Source organism: Ahaetulla prasina, chromosome 3 (genome assembly GCF_028640845.1).
Source record: "Ahaetulla prasina isolate Xishuangbanna chromosome 3, ASM2864084v1, whole genome shotgun sequence".
NCBI lineage: Eukaryota > Metazoa > Chordata > Lepidosauria > Squamata > Colubridae > Ahaetulla > Ahaetulla prasina.
In genome coordinates, this window is record NC_080541.1 from 113734785 (window position 1) to 113747370 (window position 12586).

Sequence of the window (12586 nt, forward strand, 5' to 3'; positions counted from 1 at the left end):
CTTAGGATGGTGGATATTTTTCGGTTTGTGCAGAATGCTGTCTTGATGTTGTGTTTGTGGAGGATCTTGCTGATTCTGTCTGTGGTGCCTTTTATATATGGGAGGAGGGCTGTGCCGTTTTCTTGTTCTCTGTCTTGGATTTTAGTGGGGGGTTCTTTTTGGATTAGCTTGGTAATCTTATTTCTTTGGAATCCATTGGATGTTAGTACGTTAGTGAGAGTGTCTAGTTCGGTTTTTAGGTGTTGTTCGTCAGCTAAGCATTTTGTTCTGGAGATGAGTGTCTTGGCTACGGAGTTGATCTGTGCTGGGTGGTGGTGTGAGAGTGCATGCATCAAGACAGCATTCTGCACAAACCGAAAAATATCCACCATCCTAAGAAACCCCAAAGACAAAATTGAGTTGGAAAATCAAGGAGTATATGAAATCCCATGCACCGCCTGCCCCACCACATACATTGGACAAACCAACAGAAGAATAAGTGCACGCATTGAAGAACACAAGAACTCAGTCAAAAAAGAGGAACCAACTTCTTCCCTGGTCCAACACTTTAAAGTCACAGGACATGATATTGACTTTAAAAAGACCAGAACTATCGCCAAAACTGAACACTTTAACAACAGAATAATCAGAGAAGCCATTGAGATAGAAAAACGCCCACACAGCATGAACAAACGAGATGATACCTCCCGCCTACCAGCCATTTGGAAACCCACCCTTATTGAAAAACGAGTCCCTAACACGAGGAATGACACCAGACCCACACTCACGAGGTCCACACAGGATGTCACCACCGCACATCCACCCAGAAAGCAGACCCAAACCCACACTGATCATGAAGCACGACCAAGGACCAGAAGCCAGACCGCAGCTGCAACATTAGCCATTTCAAACCCCTCCAATCCATACATGCAGCAGACTGACACCCACTATGAAGATGTAGCACGACCACAAAGCCAAACAACAGCTATGCAGCTCACCAGCTCAAATCCCCCTGCAACACAGACTAAACTGAGCACAACCAAGCCCCCACCCAAACAGGACACATCCCCATCCAATCAGAGCACAAAAAAACCCCCATCCAATCAGAGCACAGCCAAGCTCCCACCCAATCAGTTCAAACCCCCACTAGCAGTTAAAAGGAAGAAACAGCTGCGATCACACATTGCTCCCAGAAGCACGAAGCTGAAGCCTGAAGATGACGAATGAGACTTCGTCGAAACGTTGCCAAGACACTTCCAATTTTACACGGGAGAAAACCCGAACAACCAAAGACCTACATATATATATATATATATATATATATATATATATATATATATGCTTATACCTCCTAATATTTACTCATATATATGTTTATATACTATATAATCTTTTTGTATGATACTTATATATATTATTGTGACTAAATAAATAAATAAATAAAAAAGGGGGTGGGGATTTATTGTCCATAGCATCTGAGGACACAAGAAGAAGCTATGGGTGAAATCTCATCAGAAAGACATCCAACCTGGAAATAAAGAGGAGTTTCCTGACAGTGAGAACGATTAATGGAATGCATGGGAAAACATGGGAAATGTGACCTCTAGTTGGGCCATGACTGGCAGGATTAGGAAAGCTAGGGGGGATCACGGAGCATGAGACTTCTGAGGAACACAAGGAAAAGCTGAGTGGGCTATGAAGTGAAAGGTGGTTAATAAAAGGAAAAACGAAAGGAACTCCAGTTCCTTTCCAGTTCCTGGAACTCCCAGAGCAAACCTCAGGATTTTTAGGTAATTGTGTAGTTAGATAGTTAGGTAATTGTGAAGTTGTGAAGTTGTAGGAGGGGCTCGTACTCGTCTACGTTGTGGACAGCAGATCCTCCCAGATTCCCATTTCTTTAGAGGGGTCTGAAAACCAGTGGTGGAGAATTCCCTGACAGAAAAGGTACGCATACTACGTAAGGGAACTGGAGTCCTTTTCCAGACTTTTTTCTGAAAACTGACTTGTAGCCCAGCTGAACCAAAGTGTCTAACCCCACATCGGAAGGGGAAACATGAGAAGTTGCAGCTCGAGGGTGGTAGATACTGTTTTAGATATGGAAAAAAAAAGGGCTTTGCTAAGGGATGATACAGGAAGACAAATTTGGCTAAATAAAGGTACTTGGAAGAAAAGGGAAAATGTTGGGGGTTTTTTTGTTTGTATCTTTCTCTGTCTTCTATGCAACCACGTGTTATGTTTGTTAAGATCTGTGTCTTCCCTAATTTAACAGATTTATGGCGGGAATGACCAGTGTGTGTGTAAATCTCAGTTCTGTTATCCCCTCTTTGTCCTTGTTTTTGTGTGTGTATGTCTAAGTCTTTGTGTGCCTTTAAGGTAACTGTTAAATGTCTGATCCCTAGAAATATGAGTTTTAAATTGTTAGAAAAGAGTTGAAAGCACTTGAAAAGAAGGAAAATGACTTCGCCCAGTTTGGCCTGGCCACCTAGATGGGATAAAGAACAGAATTCAACTTTCTTTCTTCTCTGTGCTTTTAAGAAAAGAACAAGTTTATGAGGAAATGTTTTAAGTTCACTTACAAAATTTTTGTTTTCATTCCTGCATTTACTGTGTGTTTAAATGATTTTACCTGTTTATCCTCTTCCTGAAGCATGTGAATCCAGTTTTTTTCTTTCTCATCTATTGTGTCTCCATTTTGTTGAAACTGATTTATCTGTTTAGTAACTGCAATTCTGACATGTTGTTTTTTCAAACTCTACCTGCAAGCTATCTATCCTCCCCCATTTAACCGCCCCTTCTAATCTTCCAGTGCCTTTCCTCACCCAGAAAGGCGGGGAGGGGACCTTGTTCTCATGTCTTTCAGCCTTGCAAAGATGATCTACAATCTGTGGAAGCAGAGCACATGCTTCCAGATGCTTCCTCAAGAGTAGACCTCCCATCCATTTGAGCCTGTAATTGAGTTTGAATCCAGCCTCCACTGAAAGTCATTACAGCAACCAGCAACCAGAGTGGAGCAGACCTTCCCAGAAGACAGCTGGAAAGACTTGGGGGGGGAAGGGTGGAAATTCATTGTAAGGTTCTCTTTCTTATCTCATTTATGTTGTAATTAGTTTAATATACTCATGTAAGAATTGTATTTGGGAATGGCTGGCACAGCAAGTTCTGAGCACTTTAGATTTCTGTCTGGTTATAGGGAAATTTGTCCAGCATTTTTGTATTGTTTGTATTGCCTGTATTTAAAACTAGCTGCATACACAAGAACACAGAGACAGATCATTCAGAACTAGACTGAAACTTCGCTTACCTCCACACAAAGCTTCGGCTAGGTTGACTTTTGCTCTGGCACTAAGGCGCAAGCAGTCATATCCCTGCTAATCCCATGGGGGAAAGGCATCCCCCTCAGACAATTCCCTCACTTGAAGAGATAGCAGAAAAGAGATTTCCAAAACCCAAGCCCTGACTGTGACTCACAAATGATGCTGCCCAGTTGCCCAGTGAAGTGGGATATGTTGCACTGGTGGTCTCATGAGTAGAAGTCCCAAGGCTCATTGCATGTAATTTTTAAAAAATACTAAAAAAATCCTGGATTGCACACTGGCTAACCTCAATTTGGACTGAAAAATCCTGGATGCACTAAAGTAAGAGCTAGGGCAGGTTCAAATAACCATCCCTTGGAAAGGGGCAGCCTGTAATTTAAAGGAAAACCATGGCTGTAAAGAGTTTTGGGACCTGTGGTTCCTTGAAACCTGACTGGAAGCTCACAGAAAGTGACATCTGGGAACAATTGGCATGGAAAATTGGATACTGTAAAATTCTTTCCAGTAATTCTTCTTGAAAGCTTTTGGGAGCCACTGAAGGTATCCTTTTCTTTTACCTCTATCAATGCCTTCCCCTTTGCTTCAGAAAAAATTAAAAGCACTCATCAAGTCTTCCTGATTTGATCAATTTTAATCTTTTGCCAAGAACATGTGAGTCCTACTCACATCTTCTGAAAAAAAAAGAAAAGAAAAGAAAAGAGGAAGGATTGTAGGAAGTTAGCACCCACCCTTCTCCTAAAAGAATGAAATATTTTGGGAAATATTAAAAAGGCAGAATATTATATTTCCCTGGATGAGAAATGGAGAAACATATTTTAAAGACAAAGCAGCTCCCTGCAGCTTCCTGCCCCCCCATGGGCCATCATCTGCAACACAATAGGACCCATCTAGCAACAGAAACTCACTAGCAACAGAAACTCACCATATGGCAAGCTCAAGCAAGCTTGAAAGACAATCTACAAAGTTAGCTAAGACCCCTGCCCCCTGGGAGTTTGACAACCAATCAGGATACATTTCTTATATAGGAACAGGAAACACTAAGGTGTTGGCCCAACAGAGGGTATAAACTCAGGCACGCTCAGCATCTTGGCCCTTTTGGTTTTTCACACACCTTGAAGCATGTGATCGCCTTTTCTGTTCAGGAACTCAAGCCATGTGATTCCTATCCACCATTAAACCATCTTTCCAAGCAATCTCCATGTTTCCAGTGTCTTTTTCCCCACTTGGAACTGAACCCAGAAGGATATTTCTTCCAACAGGTCTCAACTTAATATGAGAGTCATTACTATACTCACGCTTTGGTGTAATTCAAGATAAAATCGACTCCCTTTTCACTGTCAAATTGGATGTTGCGAGGCAATTCCTTATGAGATTTGGCATCTATATTCAGAGGAAAACCTGGATGCCATTCTGCCCATCTAGTTAAAAATAAGAATAATTTAATAGAACTCTTTGAGTGATTTTCAGGACTAAAACAATAGAATATCTAAAAATATTAATATATTTCAGATCAAGCAAACTTAAATGGTTATCAGGTCTTTGTTTATATAAATTGTTTTAAAATCCAACTAGGAGAACTCTGGGGAGGAAAAATTTGGAAATGACTGGCAACTGAGATGGATATAGATAGATAACTATAGAAGAATGGCTATCGGATTTCTTGGAATGCATGTTGGAATGTATTTTGTATTGCAACAACTACAGAAGTGAGGGGTCCTTGGTGCTCTCTGAGCTTTTTTTTATTTATTTGCAGAAGTTTCATTATCCTAACTAGGTAACATCATCAGTGCAAGTAAAAAGTGCTGTTTGCTGTCATTTTATATTCTGTGACTTGCCTGTCTATGTGGGTGCAGGTGGTCTTGGAGATTCCTTGGTTGGGTGGTTTACTAATTAATTCTGGACTAATTATCTGGAACTTCTGCTCCTTGAACTCCTTGCTTGGCTCTTGTTTTGCCAAATACATTTGGGATTTATTACCATGCAGCTGGGTGCAGACAATGCTAGACTGGACTAATTGCAGCCAGAAGCTGTCTGAGGTTTGTGTGAGGGTTTGTTCTTACTCTGCTTTGAAACTTGCCAGTAATGTGGAAGTGTTTGGGGAGATTTGGAGCAATAAAGGGGCTGTTTAAACTGCCACTGTTTGTATTATCTCTGTGCTGTGCTTTGGATCATCACAGCAGCTTTCCCTTATATAGTCTAGAGTTTAAGACCCTTCGTACTTTCAACAATAGAAGCATTGATTCACCCAAATGTTATTAATATGGAAAATAGCATTAGATATAAAGATATTTTGAATGAAAAGGGCGAACTCAAAACTAAACAAGAAATGAGTGAGCAAGGGATCATTATATCAGATAACAGATTAACAGAGTTGGAAGGGACCTTATAGGTCAGTGTTGGCGAACCTTTCGTGTTCTCGCATGCCGGTCCACATGCCAGAAGTGGCACGTGAAACCGTCCTGCGCCAAATGCGCGGCCTCGCCGGCTCCTGTCATGTTTGTGCGTTCAAACACGTGCCAGCCAGTTGGCCATCGCGTGCGCGGTGCTGGCGACCCCGGAAATGTGGCAATGCATCGTGCATGGTGTAACGCCAACCCGGAAGGCCGGGTGCCGGCTCGCGCATGTGTGATGGACCACCACACTTTTGTGGTCTGCCAGCACCACGCATGCAATGGCCAGCTGGCCAGCGCGCGTTTGAGTGCAGGAACGCGACAAGGAGCCAGCGAGGCCGCGTATTTGGCACGGGACAGTTTCGCATGCCACTTACAGCATGCGTGCCATAGGTTTGCCAACACTGTTATAGGTCATCTAGTCCAAACCCCACTCAAGCAGGAGACCCTATTTATTTATTTATTTATTTATTTAGATTTTTATACTGCCCTTCTCCCGAAGGACTCAGGGCGGTTTACATAAAACAGAACAACAGTAAATAAATACAAGATAAAATAATATTTAAAAAACTTATTAAATTTGGCCCAGATTAAAATATATTTAAAACAGTAAAACCCACTAAAAAATTAGAAACCGAATAAAATATCTAAAATTCTATGCCAGTCCTGCGCAAATAAATAAATATGTCTTCAGTTCGCAGCGAAATAAATATGTCTTCAGTTCGCAGCAAAAGGTTCAAAGGTCAGGAAGTTGGCGGAGTCCAGGGGGAAGTTCATTCCAGAGGGTGGGAGCCCCCACAGAGAAGGCCCTTCCCCTGGGGGCCACCAGCCGACATTGCTTGGCGGATGGCACCCTAAGGAGTCCCTCTCTGTGAGAGCACACGGGTCGGTGGGAGGCAATCGGTAGCAGTAGGTGGTCCCGTAAATAACCCGGCCCTAAGCCATGGAGCGCTTTAAAGGTAGTAACCAACACCTTGAAGTGCACCCGAAAGACCACAGGTAGCCAGTGCAGCCTGCGCAGGAGTGGTGTCACATGGGAGCCACAAGCGGCTCTCTCTATCACCCGCGCAGCAGCATTCTGAACCAACTGGAGCCTCTGGGTGCTCTTCAAGGGGAGCCCCATGTAGAGAGCATTGTAGTAATCCAAGCGAGAGATAACAAGAGCATGAGTTACCGTGCATAGGGCATCCCGGTCAAGGAAGGGGCGCAACTGGCGAATCAGGCGAACCTGATAAAAAGATCTCCTGGAGACGGTAGTCAAGTGATCTTCAAAAGACAACCGCCCATCCAGGAGAACACCCAAGTTGCGCACCCTTTCCATCAGGGCCAATGACTCGCCTCCAACAGTCAGCCGCGGCTGCAGCTGACTGTACCGGAGTGCCGGCATCCACAGCCACTCCGTCTTGGAGGGATTAAGCTTGAGCCTGTTCCTCGCCATCCAGACCCGTACGGCTTCCAGACACCGGGACAGTACTTCGATAGCTTCGTTGGGGTGGCCTGGGGTGGAAAAGTACAGCTGCGTATCATCAGCGTACAGTTGGTACCTCACCCCAAAACCACTGATGATCTCACCCAGCGGCTTCATATAGATGTTGAACAGGAGAGGCGAGAAAATCGACCCCTGTGGCACCCCACACATGTGGCGCCTCGAGGTCGATCTCTGCCCCCCTGCCAATACAGTCTGCGACCGGTCAGAGAGATAGGAGGAGAACCACCGATAAACGGTGCCTCCCACTCCCAAACTCCCCAGCCGGCACAGCAAGATACCATGGTCGATGGTATCAAAAGCCGCTGAGAGGTCTAATAGGACCAGGGCAGAGGAATAACCCCTATCCCTGGCCCTCCAGAGATCATCAACCAACGCGACCAAAGCCGTCTCCGTACTGTATCCGGGCCGAAAGCCGGACTGGAACGGGTCTAGATAGACAGTTTCATCCAGGTATTGGGGTAATTGATGTGCCACTACACTCAACTCTCAACAACCTTCACCACAAAGCGAAGTGACCTCCAGGCACTCTCTAGGCGTCTTTTCCGGCGCTTCATCTCCCTCAGCTCCTCGTTATACCAAGGAACTGGGCGAGTTCAGTGCCGGGTCAGAGGCCGCAAAGGCACAACGCGGTCCAAAGCCCTGGCGGCTGCCCCTTCCCAGGCGGCCACCAGTTCTTCGACCGAGTCATGGGCTAATTCCCCAGGAAACGGCCCAAGCTCCATCAGGAACCTCTCAGGGTCCATCGAACCGGCTCCGTCTCATGCTGTGGTCACTGTTGGAAAAGGGTTCTTTTATTTGTAGTCTATAAATTGAGTTTAAGTTGCTGCAGAAGATGAGGTTGAGGCAGTTGTTGAGTCTAGTGTTGTTAGTTATTAGTTGATCTAGACCTAGATTTGTAACAACATTGTATAGGGTTGTATGGATGGGTTCAGTTGTACATTCATTTATTTTCCAATTAATAAGAGGTAGGTTGAAGTCACCCAGAAAGATGAGAGGATACGGGCAAGAGGCTACCCATGTTAGTAGTGTGGTTAACTTGTTCGCATGTGTGATGTTGTAGTCGGGGGCTCTGTAACATAGTAAGAAGCAAAGTGCGATGTTAAAGAACAGTTCGCAGATGATAGTTTCTGGAAGAGTGAGTTTATGTGCAAGTTGAATATTTTTTAGGGTTAGTGACTTTTTGTAAAAGATAGCTACTCCACCTCCTCTGTGGGTTTCGCAATCTGATCATAAACCATGATATTCTCTTACTGAGATGATTGGAGTCTTTTGAGTTCTGTGCGGAGTTCACGGGAGCGGATCCATCGTAGTAAGGATAGCTCAGGCCATGATCGAAGTTTGCTGTGGTTGGGGTTGGTTCTGGCAATAGAATTTATAATATAAATGAACTTTTGTTTGCTGGTCTCATTTTTGAAAATGACTCTACAGAATCTTGGGGCCATTGAGCCATCATTGTTCTTGTATTCTGGTCCATCTCTGTGTCAAGGTTCCAGAAAAACCTCTTCTGCATAAAGAAAACTCAGAAGCCATTGTTTTCCAGAGTTCTTTACTAGCATGAGGAAACTGGCACACGATGAGTGAAATTCCAAAACTGAACTTCCGGATTCTTTTCCCAGTTATACAAACCCCAAGAGTCCCACCCCCCTGACCCCTTTGATGGTCACATGGTCCCACGTTCCCCCAGTTCATTCGAATATCTTCTCGCCACTCTTCCTGCAGATATGAACACCATCCAACCTTGACCGCTTGAAGAATGTTACCATACCCCTCAGCCCCCCTTCTTCCCCTCAGGGGAAAAATGTGGCAGCGTCTGGAAACCTAAAGTCTAGTATGGTTTCCAGGCCTGACAGGCGTCCCCCCTTGGAAAAGAAGCTATATCCTAGGAAAGAAAACAAAGAGTTGATAAAGAAGAGTGTCAATGGTCCACACTTCCCTTCTACCCCCCCTCCCCTCTCCAAGAGGTTTTTTAGGTTTGTCAGGGAAAGTGTCGTGAAATTGCTTAATCAAATTGTCCGCATTTATTTTCCAACTTTTGACCCAAGTAGATTCAGATAATGGATATCCCTTCCAGTGGACTAAATATTGTAATTGACCTCTGTATAGTCTAGAGTCAAGGATTTTCTTGATTTCATAGTGGGTTTCACCTTGGATTATCAAGGGTGGTGGGGGAGCGGCAGGTTGAGGTCTCAGACCAGACTGTCTAGCAGGTTTTAATAAGCTGGTATGGTATGATGTACTTTCCCCAACATTCGAGGGAGCTTGAGTTGGACGGTAACGGGATTAATAATTTTTACAATGGGGAAAGGACCCAAAAATTTTGGACCGAATTTCCTGCTGGGTATTCTCAACCTCAGATATTTCGTAGATAAAAAGACTTTATCTCCAATGCGAAAAGGGGGTTGAAGGGAACGGTGTGTGTCAGCTTGGGCTTTGTAATTCTGAGCTGTTACAGCTAAGGCCTTTTTTGTATTTTCCCAACCTTTTTTTAACGAATTCATCCAGTCCGTTAGGGAAACGGAAGTGGGGGGGTTGCACAGGGAGTTCAGGCATTGGAACGAAGTCCAAGCCAGAGGTTACTTGAAAAGGGGTTAACCCCGTGCTGCTGTGTACAGCATTATTATATGCGACTTCTGCAAATGGTAACAAATCTGACCAGTTTTCTTGTTGGTAATTTACATAACACCGTATGTATTGTTCCACCATCGAATTCAATTTTTCAGCCGCTCCATTGGTCTCCGGATGGAACCCAGAACTAAGTCCTTGAGACGACCCAATGGACCGTAGGAACTCCCTCCACAACTTGGCTGTGAATTGAACACCCCTATCGGATATTATCCTTTTAGAAACTCCATGCAGTCTGTAGATGTGTTTGACGAAGAGCTTTGCTAATTTTCTCGCCGATGGCAACCCATTGCACGCAGTGAAATGGGCCTGTTTAGAGAACAAGTCCACTACGGTCCATATCACTGTATTTCCCCCACTAGATGGGAGTTCAACAATAAAATCCATGGCAATCTCTTCCCAGGATCTGGTGGGTTCGGCTACGGGTTGTAGGAGTCCAGGGGGTTTCCCTGGTCTGGACTTCATGGTGCCGCAGGTAGCACAGCTCCGGACATAGTCTTCAACATCTGATTTCATTTTTGGCCACCAGAATTGTCTTCTAGCTAAGTGGAGAGTCTTTAAAAATCCAAAGTGCCCTCCTAGGCGAGAGTCGTGGCTTCTCTGTAGTATAGGCAGCCGCATAGCGACTGGTACATAAATCTTGGTTCCCTTCCAGGGTATCCCATCCTTTAAGGTGAGGTGTGGCAAGTTTTCTTTAAACCAAGCATCGTCAGTGAGTGCTGATTTTAATTCTGCTAGTAGTTTATTTGGTGGGATGTTAGTACTACGCCGTGAATGCGGTCGAGTAAGTGCTTGGCTGGCCGGTTCGCTATCGGGAATCATCGCATGTATTACCTCTTCGCGTTGGCTGTCAAATTGTGGTTTCCTAGATAGGGCGTCAGCCAGGAGATTTTGGTCGCCGGGGATGTATTTGAGGGTGAAATGGAACCGGTTGAAAAACTGAGCCCATCGAACTTGTTTGGGAGAAAGCTTTCGAGGGGTTTTTAAGTATTCGAGGTTTTTGTGGTCGGTCCACACCTCGAATGGTTCTTTTCCCCCTTCAAGTGTCTCCAGGAGAGGAGTGCCCAGCGCACTGCAAAGGCTTCCGTTTCCCAAACTGCCCATCTGCGTTCAGTGTCCGTCAGTTTTTTAGACACGTACGCGCAGGGCATTAGATTGTTGTCGGTATTTCGTTGTAATAAGACAGCGGCTACTGCTACATCACTTGCATCAGCTTGGACCACAAAAGGTTTATTTGGGTCCGGGTGTTGAAGAATTGGTTCCATGGAGAATAGGCGTTTCAGGTGTTCAAAGGAACGTTGGCAGTCCATTGTCCAAGGTAGGGGTTGGGTAGGTTTGGGTTTGGCGGGTAATAGTCCAGTTTTTAACAATTCTATTAATGGTAGAGCTACTTCTGCGAAAGAAGGAATCCCAAGAAACTTTGAAGTTGCTTACGTGTGCGTGGCGGTTGCCAATCCAACACTGCTTTTACTTTTCCTGGGTCCATTTCGATACCTTTGTTTGATATCCGGTAACCTAGGTAGTCTAGGGATTCCTTATGGAATTCGCATTTGGAAAGTTTGACATATAGTTTGGCCGCTAGGAGCTTTTTAAGGACTTGTCTGACCAATTTGATGTGTTCTTCGATATTGTTTGTGTAGATAAGAATATCGTCTAAGTAGACAAGAACTCCATTGTAGAGGTGGGGGTGCAGGGTTTCATTAATTAGTTGCATAAAAACAGCTGGAGCTCCTTGGAGGCCAAAAGGCATGACACGGTACTGGAAACTGCCCAAGGGGCAGTTGAAAGCCGTTTTCCATTCATCACCTTCCTTGATGTGGACCCGGTAATAGGCTTCCCTTAAATCCAATCTGGTGAAAATTTTGCCTTTTGATAAGTGGTTCAACAAATCGTGCATAAGTGGTAAAGGGTATGTGTTTTGTATGCAAATTGCATTGATATTTTTGAAGTCAATACACAATCTAAGCGAACCATCTTTCTTTTGTTTAAATAGCACAGGCTATTTAGTACAGGTGATTTTGCTGGTTCAATGAACCCTCTGGCTAGGTTAGTGTCAATGTATTTTCTTAGTTCAGACATTTCGGCTGGTGTCATTGAATACATTTTGGGTTTTGGTAATTTTGCCCCCGGGTGCAATTCAATTGTGCAATCAGTTTGTCGGTGGGGGGGGGTAAGAGGTTACATTCATCCTTGCTAAAAATGTCTGATAAATCCATGTATGCTTTAGGGATGCGTGGTTCATTAGGAGATGGATTGGATATGGTGGTTGTTGGTTCCCTCTGGTGGTCATTTTGGATAAGGGGTTTTTTTTCGATAGGGGGAATTGGGTCTAAGGGTCTGAAGGTCCATATAATTGTCCTGAATCCATCCTCCCATTTGATTATGGGTTCCCATTTGTCCAGCCAAGCTAAACCCATGATGATGGATTCTGACATCTTGGGAATTACTATGAATCTTATAAGTTCATGATGGGCTCCAATTTCTAAGCGAACCAGTTGTGTGATTTGGGTTGCTGGAACGCCACCAATCAAGGTTCCATCTACTTGGTGGAATTTAATTGGGTGTTTCAAGGGGAATGTTTTTATATGGAGTTGGGCAACCATAGAGGTTGAAATTAGGCATCTGGTGCATCCTGTGTCCACAATAGCCTCTAAATCTTTTTTGGCCCCTCCCCCTGGAATTACTAAGTTTACTTTGATAGCAAATGGAGGAATGGGTGCACTCACCATTGGGTTGTTTTCTGCTTGGTTTGAGTCGTCAGGAGGTGAATTAGATGACGGAAGGTCAGTAGG

At 44.4% G+C, this 12586-nt stretch overlaps 1 protein-coding gene across 3 annotated transcripts in view; it reads right to left on the reverse strand.

The window, feature by feature from the left end:
- Window positions 1-12586, reverse strand: part of ALOX5 (arachidonate 5-lipoxygenase) — a 266743-nt gene that overhangs the window by 215248 nt on the left and 38909 nt on the right. For all 3 annotated transcript variants that reach the window (XM_058176554.1, XM_058176555.1, XM_058176553.1), the window contains exon 4: window positions 4589-4711. In XM_058176554.1, coding sequence (XP_058032537.1) covers window positions 4589-4711 — 123 coding nt within the window. The remainder of the gene's footprint in view (window positions 1-4588; window positions 4712-12586) is intronic.